This window comes from Cololabis saira, chromosome 15 (genome assembly GCF_033807715.1).
Source record: "Cololabis saira isolate AMF1-May2022 chromosome 15, fColSai1.1, whole genome shotgun sequence".
Lineage (NCBI taxonomy): Eukaryota > Metazoa > Chordata > Actinopteri > Beloniformes > Belonidae > Cololabis > Cololabis saira.
The window spans coordinates 19,778,560-19,792,867 of NC_084601.1; the positions used below are offsets into that span (position 1 = coordinate 19,778,560).

The 14,308-nt window shown below is 44.2% G+C and overlaps 1 protein-coding gene across 2 annotated transcripts in view; it reads right to left on the minus strand.

Moving 5' to 3' along the window:
* adcy2b (adenylate cyclase 2b (brain)) overlaps positions 1-13,111 on the minus strand; it is a 90,486-nt gene extending 77,375 nt beyond the window's left edge. For both annotated transcript variants that reach the window (XM_061741052.1, XM_061741051.1), the window contains exon 1: positions 12,306-13,111. In XM_061741052.1, coding sequence (XP_061597036.1) covers positions 12,306-12,569 — 264 coding nt within the window. In that variant the 5' untranslated portion in view covers positions 12,570-13,111. The remainder of the gene's footprint in view (positions 1-12,305) is intronic.
* Positions 13,112-14,308: the final 1,197 nt, after the last annotated feature.

The following is a 14,308-nucleotide window of genomic DNA, read 5'->3' on the forward strand; positions in this document are numbered from 1 at the left end:
TGAAAACTGTCCTCTTCGCTCCCGAATAACTTTCAAAGCTGCACCTGAATGTTGTCTTAGTGCCACTTATTTCAACCCTGATTGTGTCGCTCTGCTTTGAGTCTGCTTAATGTGATGTAATGTTGGCGGGTGGTCCAAGCCCAGATCCTGGTCCTCCCTGCATCACACTTCACCCACTGGGATTGCTGAGTATTCTTCATGAACGATTCAACATTTCATAATAATCCACTAAAACATTTTTCCATCAGCGTTGCCGAGGTGTTCTTTCGAAAGCTTCACGCTTGTTTATCTTGAGCCATGGCGGTCCTGCCTCCTCTCTGACTTATGTACGTTAGACTCCTGAACGGAGATGTTTCCAGTTCAGGATGTGTTGATCTGTTGCTCGTGGCTTCGTCTTTACCTCTTTGATGCTTCTGCATTCTTCCTTTGAAGTCATCTTGGCCCGATGCCCGCGTCTAAAAAGCGGAGCCACAGACGTAAACTGTTTCCATTCATAGTCGATTTGTCCGGCTGTCCAGCTGTAACTCAGTGATTTAGTGGTCTTTCTTATTGTGAGGCATGACTCATATCTGCAGATACTTCTTATGAACAGAAAATTTATATTTTTCTCATGTATTGTCAATTCTTGTAGCTCTAAACCACACCTCTTTCTCTCTATTTTTTAGTGTTAAAACATTCTAAGTTGACATGAACGCAGCTCGTGTTCTGCAAGTTTGCTGTAAAAGCATAAGGGCCAGTCCCAATCCCCCCCCTAGCCGTACTTTTCAGCCCTACCCCTAAATTTTGCGCGTTCCCGTGAGGGTAGTGGTGTCCCAATTCCTCTTTGCATCTAGGGCTAGTGGGCATATCGAGGGCTAGGGAGTATGAATCTAGCCCCTTAAAAGCTAGGGATTTCAGATGCTGACTTCACGACGGAGGGCTTGAGAAAATTTCCCAGAATGCTTTACGTCATCATTTGCAGACTGAATCAAACAAAAAAACATGGCGGACATACTTTTTAGAGAATAAAATCAATATTTTGAGTTAGTTTCTGCATAAAAATGCGTTTTGATTACATTTCTATCGAGAAATATATATTTTACTTTCATAATATTCAGTCAGTGAATGTACATAATCACTCGCTTGCTCGTTGTTGTGTTGTATCTTCAGATCTCGCCAGAATAAAGGCTGATTCATGGTTCCGCTTTGCACCAACGCAGAGCCTTAACGCGGAACCATAAATCGCCGGCGGCTCTTCTCATCCCCCGAAAACATCGGAGCAAATTTCTTAACGGGCGTTATTTGGATAAACTGAGCCCAGGTTGGGGATCTTAACGGTTACTTTTACGTCTGAAAAAATATTAAAACTTAATAAAGTGACATATTAACAGCGCTACAGCGGAAATTAAAACAGCTTTTAGCTCTCGGCTTCCTGATATGGTGTGACGTATGTGCAAACGTAACTACGCAGTCGCTTACGTACCCGAACATATACCACACAGTGACGTAGCAAGTGGTGTCCCAATCCCTAGGGAAGATTACAAGGGCCCTACCTATTTTTAGGGTGAAGTGGTAGTGGGTGAGGGCTAGCGGTAGAAAGTAGGGTGAACATTGGGATTGGCCCTAAATGATTCCTCAAGTGGAGGTAGGCGCCGTAGCATCAGCCACTGGTTTGTGGGCTCCAGTTTAACAATCGGGGCGTCACCAGCCTGATCTTCTGAAACGGAGAGTTGTAAGCGAAGCCTGGTCACCACAGGCCCGTGCTCTCAACCCTGCACGTGTTCCTCTGTGTTCCTGTGTTTTGTTTTCAACAGAGGCATCCAGGCCACTGGCAGGAAATGCACATGGCTTTTCCATAAGACAGCCTGTTTGGTATAGCGCTAACACGAGATTTAAATGATCTGGGGCCTCATTTATAAAAGGGTGCGTAGGATTCGTGCTAAAAGTGTATGTGCGCTCAAAAGCCAAAAATGGCGTGCGCACAAAAAAATGATTTATAAAACTGTGTGCACACACATCTGCCCGCAGTGTTCTCTTTATAAATCACAGTCCAGCTGGAAGATTTCCCTCTACAAGCCCACTTTTTACCATGAATGGTGAATGCAAACTACTTGATGAATGTATTTGCATATGAATGAGCCTGCTGATCATGCACAGCGGCTTCCTGCAGTCTGTTTCTGCTGTGCGTCAGGATGAATGAGACATGTGTCGAGCCACCGTGCCACTAAATTTCACCGAGACCGAGATCGAGATGTTGTGGATGAGGTGGAGGCCAGGAAAACGACATTATTTGGTGGTCACAGTAGTGGCATCACTAACAAAAAGAAAGCGAGTGAGTGGCAGCACGTCGTTGCTGCTGTAAACGCCGTGAGTGGCACGGACAGATCTGTAGCAGAAATAAAAAAGAAGTGGTGCGATTTGAAGGTGAAGGCCAAGAGGTACGGAGCCCCTAAAGGGACACGGATTTTTTTAATATATATAATGAGTTGTACGTGCGCGCGTGAAACCGTTACGCACGCACGTAAAACCTTTGCATAGAAGGTGGCGTGCGCATCTTTCAAACCCTGTTTTGTGCACACGCAAGCTTTATAAATGAGGCCCCTGATCTGTGTGGTACCGGCGCAGAGGTTTCCCTTTCGTTGAGCTGCTGCAGGCCTGCTGGGAAACGTCGCACGATGAGCTGGACAGAATTCCATGAATATCCCTTTACTGCTGTCATCAACTTTGCACTTCTCCTTTATTCCCTGATCTAATACCTTTGGGTTTGCTGGTGTATCTTCTGGACCTTCCCACCTCATTTCCAGCGGGTTAAAGTTCAGAGCTGCCCTGCACGAGCCTGAGGTCCGCTATCACCTCGTGCCCGCTCCGGATGGGGGCTGATGATACACTTTGATGGATTACTTGGCTGTAGCCCGGTTTTTATGAACTGTCATTACATGAATATGATTTTGACTTAATTGTAATGAACAGGCTGTGAATGGATTGTGATGAATTTTGATTAAATCTAATGATGCTGGTTCATAATTGGACCATATAACTGGAGCGTGTTTAATTGAAGTGGTCTGTTAATGTTCTGAATTAGTGCAATGTGAATCAATTGAATTGCACTGAACTGAATTATGTCGATCTGGAACTTGAAGGAAAAGTTTTCGGGACATTGAGACCTCGACATCTCAAAGCTGGTTCAAGTTCCTCAAGATTTTGTAACCTTGTGGCATTTTTCTCATGGTTTGATTTCTTTTCATACGGACATAACCCTATTATGTGGGCCCCGCTCGCCTGTCGTTTATGTGCTGTCCAGTAAGTTGTCTTCGTTGTTGTGCATGTCATTTATTTATTGTTGGTGTATGTAGTGTCCGTTGTCGTCTGAGATGAGAAATGTAGAGACAATCACCCCCCCCCCCAGGACAAATCAATCAATTGTTTTCTGACATGCTGAGCCTACATGGATTTGGGGTGCAAAGATTTGTCCACATAAATCGATTAAATCAAATATTAGAATTGGTCACCCCGGTATTTGAGCGTAGATGGGTCGTACTAAACCACACAGAGCTCACAGACAATAGCGGGCTTCTCACACTCAGCCATAGATGTTCATTTATAACAGTAATGCACTCCAGGAAGTACTGAGGACAGGATAGAGTCCATCGTCTGTAAGTAAATGTGGCCCAACAGAAAAGAAAAAGAGGATGTGGATGATACAACTTTCTCAAGAATAGGAACAAGCTGATGTAGACAAGCCAGAAAAACAAGTGAAATTCAGATTGTGATATGGAGCCGTCATTTCACAGCAGCACTGTGGCGAAATTAACTAAATAGGACAAACTTCCTCCTAAACCTGCCTCCGTCAAACCTTTGACGGGTCGCACAGCCCGAACGAAAGCAGCCAAAGGCCTCATGAATGCATGTTTACACACAGGATACTGCCGCTGCAGGATCATACATGTGACGGGAACATGACACACATTTGTTAACTACTTCTGTGGCTGGATCAGTGGTGCAGCCAATCCCCCCCGGTCATCCATGTGCGAGACGAATAAAAACGAGACTAAAATGTAGATTACAAAATAAAAACTCGAACAAAATAACAAAATGTTATCACAAAGATCCTTAATCTCCATTTTTTAAGTAGTTTCTTATGGTTTAGTTCTGCTGCTGGGTGACGTCACGTGGAAATCCCATTCGCGGCCCGCGGGGAATCAGATTCATAAGATGCAGCTGCAGGTTTAGAGGCTGATGCCGTTAACGCAGAGCTCTAGGTTCACGTCCATTAAAAACAAAGTTACATAGAGAAACGTGGGGATCTGCTCTGGGGCTGGGAGAAGAAGAAGAGACCATCTTTGGATACACTTTCCTACATAGACGTGGAAAAAAGAAACGAATGTGTCCTCGCAAAAGAAAAAGATGGGGAGAAATGCGGAAAAATCAATATGTTGTAAACTCAAATGGCACTTTTCCACTAGTATCGGCTCAGCCCGGCACGGCTCGGCGCGGCTTTACACGGCCCCACACGTGTGTTTTCGCACTGCCAGGGGAGAAGTGGGCAGGTTGTAGTGAAGCTGCTGTGACGTACTCTATTGCGCAACACCTTTGTTCATGTCGCCGCTGATCAGAAATCAGCTGGAACTGGGAGCGGCTGGGAGTAAAACAGCCCGTCTACATCGCTTTTTTAATTTTTTCTCGACAGCCACCAGGTTTATGAACATCTGCACCTCAGAGTTGGATCACCAAACAGACGTTTTGCGCTTTATAATAAAATCGCAGCGGGCCGCGAGTCCCCTCGCTCTGACTCCCGCTTCCTGATTCAAACGTCTGACGGCCCCGCCCCCCGACCAATCAGAGGCGCGGAGGGTGGTGACGTCCCCGCCCCCCGACCAATCGGTGGCGAGGAGGTGGTGACGTCAGAAATAGTCCCTGCTCAGGCCGCTTTTGGCACTTTTCCACTAGTCTCACTTCAGCCCGGCACGGCTCGGCGCGGCTTTACACGGTACCACACATGTGTTTTCGCACTGCCAGGGGAGAAGCGGGCAGGTTTGGGTGAAGCTGCTGTGACGTACTCGATTGCGCAACCGCTTTATTCATGTCGGCGCTGATGAGAAATCAGCTGGAGCCGCGAGCGGCTGAGAGTAAAACAGCCCGTCTACATCCCTTTTTTAATTTTTTCTCGACAGCCACCAGGTTTATGAACATCTGCACCTCAGAGCTGGATCACCAAACAGACGTTTTGCGCTTTATAATAAAATCGCTGCGAGCCGCGAGTCGGCTCGCTCTGACTCCCGCTTCCTGATTCAAACGTCTGCCGGCCCCGCCCTCCGACCAATCAGAGGCGTGGAGGGTGGTGACGGCCCCGCCCCCGACCAATCGGTGGCGAGGAGGGTGGTGACGTCAGAAATAGTCCCTTCTCAGCCCGCAAAGAACCTGGCTGAAATGGTTACAGAAAAAAGTACCGACTTGGAGCGGCTCTACACGTCTCAGCCCTAGTGCGAAAGCGCAAAATGGGGCCATAGCGGGTAGAACCGGGGAGAAGTGAGACTAATGCAAAAGCGCCATTACAGAACCTCACTGAAATGGTTACAGAAAAAAGTATCGACTTGGAGCGGCTCTACCCGTCTCAGCCCTAGTGCGAAAGCGCAAAACGGGTAGAACCGAGCTAAGGTGAAACTAGTGCAAAAGCGCCAAAATTAGAGCATCTTCTGTATCTGGAATTAATGTATTCTTGAGTCTATACGGTAACAATAATATAATAAGATTATATTGTTTGAATTGTAAAATGGGTTTGACTAAAACGAGACTAAAATGGTCCTGGACAGTTCTGACAAAATAAGACTAAAATGCTCAGACTTGACACGACTAAAAGGAGTATGAACGTGACTAAAACTAAAATTGAAACAGGCTGCTAAAAACAACACTAGTGAAGAGGCAGGAATCTTGTACAAGGAGCAGACAATATTCAGCGTCGGGTTTGGAAGAACAGGTGGGGTACCAGGGAACAGGAGACAAGGCAGAGTCCAGAGACAGGCAGGGTCAAAACAGAGAACCCTGGAGAGTCTTGCATCGAGATGCCTGAGAACTATCTGGCTATGAGAGTGAGTGGAGCAGGGGACCAAATAGTGGCAGAGTTAATGAGCAGCAGGTGTGTGCAGGTGAGTAGCAGGTGTGAGTGATCAGTCCTGATTGCAGAGGGTGGAGTGGGGGGTGGTGGCAGAGTCCATGACTACGTTTACATGCAGTCAAAATTCGGGTTATTGCTAATATTCTGGTTTTAAAAGGGTTATTGATTGCATGTAAACGCAGTCCATGAATGAATGAGTGACCGGGGAAGCAGAATGCAGGTTGTGACATGTATTTTATTAGTCTTGCCATATGAATAAAAACTGAAAAGGCTGAAATAGACTGCTGGAGATGAATGAAGGTGCAGCACAAGTAAAGGAATGTCCCTGCATTTATCATAAAGATAAGTGCACCTTTGCTGCTGAAGATACTTCAGATGATGGGAATGTGAGATCACAAGTGTCTGGTCGTGTTTCAGTAAATCCTTTTTTTGCTACATGCTGATGTGGCTCTGACCGCACAGAGCCGGTGGTGTCAAAACATCTAATCCGTCCAGCTTCTCCGCGCCGCCTCGCCCAGTAACGGCTGGTGATCCATCACCGCGGTAACAGGCGTCAGTCACTCTGCTGCTTCTGTCAAACTGTCGACAGCCTGGAACCAGACCGGGTCGTTTTTTTCTTTACATTAACATCAAACTGTGATGTTGGGAAGACCAAAAATTTTGAATCATAATGATAGTAATGACACGTTAATGACACCGACTGAGATTAACAACATTCTCAATAAATTAAAGTAAATAGTGACCAATAACGAGAGCTATTTTGGAACAGTGAATTTATAGTTTAGTTTAGTTTAGTTTAGTTTATTGGTCATTTCAATTTCCACAACACAAATAACCCAAATCCAGGTGTAAATCGTCAGTTTAATACAAAAGAAATACGTATATAATTTTTTTGGTACATATATACAGGGCTGCACATAATTATTTTGGTCTGGTGCTCAGAGGAGCCCCTGGATATGTGACTTGGGGCTCCAAAAACGCGGTGACCCGTCTCGCCGGATCGATAAAAGAGGGATGCAGGAATAAGTTATAGGCAAAACGATATTTATTCACTTATAAAGATGAATTAACAAATTATGGTGCGTGTTAGTCTGTAGAGTCAGTATAAAAGCATATTTTGCACCTAGGGTTGCCAACTTTCAGAAATAGAAATAAAGGACACCCCGATTTCAGCAGCGCAGGAGCCAAAAAAAAGCCTCAAAACTTCTAAACTGCATAAAATTGTTTATTTTATATGAAAAAACGTGTTCTTTAATAGCATTGAACTTGCATGACTGTACAGACAGCCAACCATATAGCAGCTGAAATAGCCTCCTATGCTATGTATGTCCACATCAGCCAAGGTGTGGAATATTGTTCAGGTGAAGAATATGGTGTAAAAGTTAACTTATTTCAATAACTCAACTAGAATATGGTGTAAAAGTTAACTTATTTCAATAATTCAACTAGAATATGGTGTAAAAGTTAACTTATTTCAATAATTCAACTAGAATTTGGTGTAAAAGTTAATTTATTTCAATAATTCAACTAGAATATGGTGTAAAAGTTAATTTATTTCAATAATTCAACTAGAATATGGTGCAAAAGTCAATCCATTTCAATAATTCAACTTAAAAGGTGAAACTAATATATTACCTAGTCTTATTACATGCAAAGCAAGATATATTGAACCTTTATTTGTTATAATTTTGATGATGGAATTATTTATTGATTTCATAAAATATTCTCTAATATATATATATATATATATATATATATATATATATATATATATATATATATATATATATATACAATTTATATATATATATATATATATACATATATATATACAACTGTACATATATATACAACTAAAAACCAAGGAAAAAAAGTGTAGACTTAAGCCTAAGCTTATGACGCTTTTACAAGAAAAAAAGAAAGGAAAAAAAGAATGTTAGCTTTTATAAACTAGTGCATTTAGGATTTAGCAACATGAAACAAAATACATAAATAAATCCATATGAGAAATTGCCCGAGTATAAACAAAAAAACTGTACACAAACATGCAGCATATTCCACATGTCATTACTAAATATCATTCCATACAAAAATGTAATATTAAACGCAACTAAATTGCCATATTGACTTTTAAAATGTCATTAAGGTGCTTTAAGGTAATTACTGGGTCTGCTAATACACACATAAGAACAATGCACAAACACACACACACACAAACTTAAAGGACTTTAAGGAGATAAGAAAGAGAAAAGAGGAATTTTATCAAAAAATGGCAAAAGAGGGAAATGAGTGACTTCCTCAGACAAACCCACCCAAAACACACAATCACAAACAAGCACATGCCATTGCATGAGCACACACACACACACACACACACACACACACACACACACACACACACACACACACACACACGCACACACACACACACACACACACACACACACACACACACACACACACACACACACACACACACGCCCTTCGCTGAATGGGTGGTTCGTACCTCTTAAGAAATGCCACATTCACTCACTCCCACCGTGATCTTGGGAGACAGATAAAAGCGCGTGGTAATTTTGGGAGTATTAGCAATGCTTCAGTTGGGTTTCTGCTGGCTCGCTGATAAAGCCAGACCTCTTACATCAACATCCTCCCCTCCCTCTGCTGCCCGGTCCCCAGCTCCAAACCCCCCACCCCCACACCCCTATTTATTCCTGCCATTCTTCTTCATCCAGTAATAAATACACATGCCGTAGCGAACAACCCCTTTCATCACTATTTGCAGGCCTGGCTGCAATTTCCTAAGAACAAAGAGAGAGAAAAATGAGTTTAAATCCGATGATGGCTTTTTTTTTTTTCTGGAGGGGAGTCCGTAATGCAAGCAACAAAGCATAGGAGTCCAGGGGGAAAGGGGGTGTAACATCTATTGAAATCTATTGACCTGCCTCGACAACAAGCCTCTAATCAGAATGATAGGAGTCCAACGAGACTTCGGCCTCCGGACACGCGCCCGCAGAGCCAAACACAATCCTACAGACGTGCAGCGGTAAACAATCAACGTGAGACAACAGCAACAATGGCGATGAGTGGGCCTCCTTTGGTACGGCCGATTTGTGAAGCACAAAAGCAGCACTCCACAAACAATAGCATGTGTTTGTGCCGGAGTGTTTGTTTCCAAACAACACTTTTCATTTGACAAAGCGCCGACTCCCACACGGCTGCGAGCTAAACTCTCATCCTGCTCTTGATCCCCCCCCCCCCCTCTGCAAACCTGGCTTTGCAATCTGAAGTTGCAAAGCGCGTCGCAGCCACTCGTGCTGTCACACACGCTCATACGCATGAACACCGCCCGACCCCGTCCCGTGAAAGCAAAGCTCTGCACTCAGCAGATGAGAATGATTGGAAAAGAAGCACGTAACCCCACAGGAAGCTCCGTTGCCCAGAAACATGCAACATTCAAAACCTTAAAAAAAAAAGTTTATTCTGAGTTTTTCAGTCAATATAAGACTTCATCTTAGAATAAATTGAACTAGTTCTTTAATTCTAGTGTAATTCTGTTCACGGAGAGGTGGGAGGTAAGACAAATCAGTTCTGGAAAGAAAGGTCAAGATAAATAATTCAAGTCAAAGTTGGGCTTTTGTGTAAAACCGAGGTTATTATTTTTGGTCCCAAACATGTTAGAAAGGGATTAGATGAGGATGTGATGGCCTCCAGTAACTGTGTGAAACCTTGGTTCAATCAGGATTTGTAATTTAAACCGTATATTAATCAGGTTTGTAAGACACCGTTTTTCCATCTCCGTAATATCACAAAGATTAGGAACATCCTCTCCCAGAGTGATGCTGAAAAACTAATTCACACGTTTATATCTTCTAAATTAATATAATGTGTTATTAGCAGGGTGTCCAAGTAATTCTCTGAATATCCTCTAGCTGATCTAAAATGCAGCAGCGAGAGTGCTTACAGGAATCCGCAACAGAGACCACGTCTCTCCAGTGTCAGCTTCACTCCATTGGCTCCCTGTAAAACTCAGAATCCAATTCAAAATTGTATTACTTGCGTATAAACACAAAACGGCTTAGCTCCGCGATATTTGCAAGACCTGATAGTACTTTATATTCCTAGTAGAGCTCTCCGTTCTCATAGTGCAGGTTTATTCATAGTTCCTAGAGTATCCAAATGTAGATTTGGAGGACGGTATTCTGCTATCAGGAACCGTTACTATGGAAGCAACTTCCAATCTGGGTTAAGGAGGCTGACACCACCTCCACCTTTAAAACCAAACTTAAAACCTTTATGTTTAGTAAAGCCTATAGTTAGTGTTTAGTAAACCTCTAGTTAGTGTTTAGTAAACCTCTAGTTAGTGTAACTCTAGTGTGTTAGAGTCAGTAGTCATAGCTACAGCTATAGAACAAGACCATAATAGTTAGTCTCAAACCAGCCTCATTGTAGATATGCTGCTATAGAGCTACGCTGCAGGGGGGCACCGACATGATCCACATCACCCCTTTATTCTCTCCTCTTCTCTCTCCTTAATTCAGATCAACCCTCTGTTAGTAAGTACCTCATAATCATCATTGTTCTCCATTGTTCTTGTAGTTTGTTGTGCTGGTCTGCCCCTCTCTTTTTGTCTTCTGTGCATGTTTGCAGGCCAGAGCTTCAGGAGCTGCATGCTGACCTGCAGCCCCCCCTCTGACCATCCCACTGCTGCTTCCACCTGTCTGTGTGGATGTCTGCTAGATGCTTGCTGATATCCTGGCCTGGATCCTGGATATCTAAGCACTTAGAGACAACTTGTGCTGTAATAGACATTATATAAATAAAATTGAATTGAAATGTGTAAATGAAATAAGGGAAAATTGATTTGCGAATAATTTAAACCATGTGTTTAACTCTAAATCATGCAAGACAACATATTTAACGTATATTATATTGTGAAAGAAAAAAATTATCTCTTGAATGTGATGCCAGAAACATGCTTTTTTTTAGGATGGGTCTATTGTATTTCCTTACACTACTGGTGGAATATCTAACATTGAAAACTGGCTTGTCGGTATCATCACTGGCCACGAAAGTTTTTATATCTCAGAGAAGCGATATGAGGTCCATTACTCTGTAGAAGACTTTGACATTTTAAGAAAAAAAACACTGCCAATAAGAAAATTGCAAAACATCGCCTGTGGTACAGCATGTCAATAAAATATTCACAGAATCCGCGGAAAGACAAGGCTACAACACTTTGATCAATAGCGGGGATTTTCATGCCCTAAGATGCAGGCGTAGCGTATCCTCAGCACCACTGATAGAAATCACTGTCGCTGAACACAGTTTTTGTTTGAATCAACCACAGCAGGTTAAAGCTCGACCGTGGAAACAAGAAATCATGTGTGCATTTCCCTCTGGGAGTCTCCCTGTGAGGTAATGAATCAACATTTGCAATTCTTAGAAGAAATTATGCACGTCGGGCTGAGGAGAACAGGATCATCAGAGTATCAGCACTCAGAGCAGCAGGGGGAAGATAAGAACAATAAGGGAGGTCTTGCTTATTTAGGCAAGTCATTGTCTAACCGTTTTCGTGTGTGTGACAACAGCAGGGTTGGATGGTAAAAGATTTCAACTCCCAGACTGACTTGCAGGTCCACATCTGATGCAGCATTCTGATACGCAGGAAAAGTCGAGAGCAACCCTCTGAGCAGCTGAAATTGGACACAAAGTAAGACCTAAAAAAACTATTGACTTTCAGAAGCTTTGATACACAAAGGTGTGAGGCTAGTTTCTGAAACATGATACTGAATCAATTAACAACAACTAATCCAGTTTCAGCACGTGTTGCCAATATTATTTTCAGCTAAATATCAGGTTGTTGTTGCATAAAATCGACTTCTATTTATGTACATTGCTCAGCTGGAGAAAAACTGGAGGGGAAAGTAAAAACATCTATAAAATCAAATGATGAATGCAGTATTAGTTCTTTTAGTTTCATATGGATCAGTTCATCACCTCTCATCAACTCTTGGAGAAAAGAAAATAAGCATACATCCCGCATTTGATCTATTTACTTCATTTCCTGTCAGAACAGTACTGATGCTGCATTTATAAATAGACGCAGTCTTGATGAAGCATCCACATCCATAAAACCCTGTCTTACATAGTTACCTCTGCACATTATCATACCCTTTTAGACACACACACACACACACACACACACACTTACCAGTCCTAAAGCGAAGAACACAGCCAGCAGTGCGAGGCAGGTTCCCATGACGATCAGCAGCAGGAACACGATCAGCGGATGCTGCTGGCTCATTCTGTAGTAGGACTCGTACAGCCAGTCCTGAGGCTTCTCGGCTTCCACGTACACCTCCACCTGGAACCCGGGACACCCGTCTCCCAGGCTCTCAGACCCCTCGGCCCCCTCCCCTCCATCGCTCTTTTCCAGCAGGTAGCGTCCGCGGGTCCACAGAGCCTCCTGCCACATGGGTAGCTGCCTCCAGGTGCTGGCTGGCGCTGCTTTCTCCCTGACCCAAAGATTTCAAGGGGCTCGCTTGCAGAGAAACCGGCAGGGTGAGGACTGCACGTTGCCCCTCTCTTGCCGATCCTCACCCCTCAGACGTCCACCGACCTCCCTTCCTCTTTTAAAAAACTTTGCACAGCTCTCGGTGATGGACAAACAGGATGGAGGAGGAGAGCCAACTTTCTAGCTCCTGCAGTTTCCTGTGCATCATCTGTCACTCCTCGTGCCGAAGGTGATGAACTGAGTCAGGACGGTGTGAAAACAGATCTTCCACCTCCTCCACCTCCTCACCTCCTCCTCCTGGTTGACTGGGCTGCTTGAACTCCAAACAGGGAAGACGAGAGTTGAGATCTCCTACCTCTTGCTCCTGCCTCTTGTTTTCCTTTCTGAGGGGTCAGTGTGATGAGGAGCCGGCAGCCCCTGCTCTCTGCTCTCCGCTGTGGCTGCGACGAGGCCACATGTTACTCTGCTGAGGCGCAGATGAGGACTGAGAGAGCGAGAGTGTGTGTCTGACTGGGAGGGAGGGAGAGAGAGTGAGAGGCTGTACCAATGCGTGGTGGAGAGACCGAGAGAGAAGGCGAGAGAGCGCCGGTGGGTGAAAGTGTGTGTGTGTGTGTGTGTGTGTGTGTGTGTGTGTGTGTGTGTGTGTGTGTGTGTGTGTGTGTGTGTGTGTGTGTGTGTGTGTGTGTGTGTGTGTGCGCTCCGTCGCTCTCAGAGCGAGTGGAAATGTGAGAATTGCGATGTGTGAGATTAGCAAACAGGGCAGAGTATTGGTACATGACTCAAGACTGTGAGGCTGCATGTGTGCAGGTTCATGTATGTGTGAGTTCTTACAAGGAAGCGCAAAAAAGGGAAGTGCGTTGAGACATTAACATAAGGGGGAAGGAAAAAGTGTAAAGTTAGTAGACTGGAGGAAGAAGTTTGTGTCGACACGAGTACAGGTGTGTGTGTGTTAGTGTGTGTGTGTGTGTGTGTGTGTGTGTGTGTGTGTGTGTGTGTGTGTGTGTGTGTGTGTGTGTGTGTGTGTGTGTGTGTGTGTGTGTGTGTGTGTGTGTCATTAACAGGATGAAAGTGAGTGTGGAGACCTGTGACAGCTGTGCTAAATCAAGAAGAGCAGCTGATTGTGGAGGGAACCAGAATGGAAATGCCACCCCAGCAGCCGGCGACCAGATAAAAAGACAGGCAGGAAAAAAGAAAAAGCACATACACACATACACACATACACACATACACACATACACACACACACACTGGGGAAGAGGAAAAAGACACAAAGTCAGGAAGGAAAAAGCCCTCCGGAGACGGAGGGAGTGTGGGAGGAAGAGAGACCTGTGCTTCAGAAGGTGGGGGTGGGGATGGATGGGGGTGGATGGGGGAGGAGGGCAAGAGTGACAGTAATGAGTGAAAGTTTGTCCTGACGGTGGGAGTAAAAATAGGATCAGGTGAGCAAAAATCCCAATATTCCTCAGCTTTCATCTCAACTCGTCTCCTGTCACACCGAGATCTCTCTCTCTCTCTCTCTCTCTCTCTCTCTCTCTCTCTCTCTCTCTCTCTCTCTCTCTCTCTCTCTCTCTCTCTCTCTCTCTCTCTCTCTCCATCCATGTGATGCACTGCGAGGTGTGAAAAGGCCACTTCAGTGTGCCAAATCCACAGTTTCCATCTCGCAGGAAGAAAATTGCAAACACACTGCAGGTAATAATAAA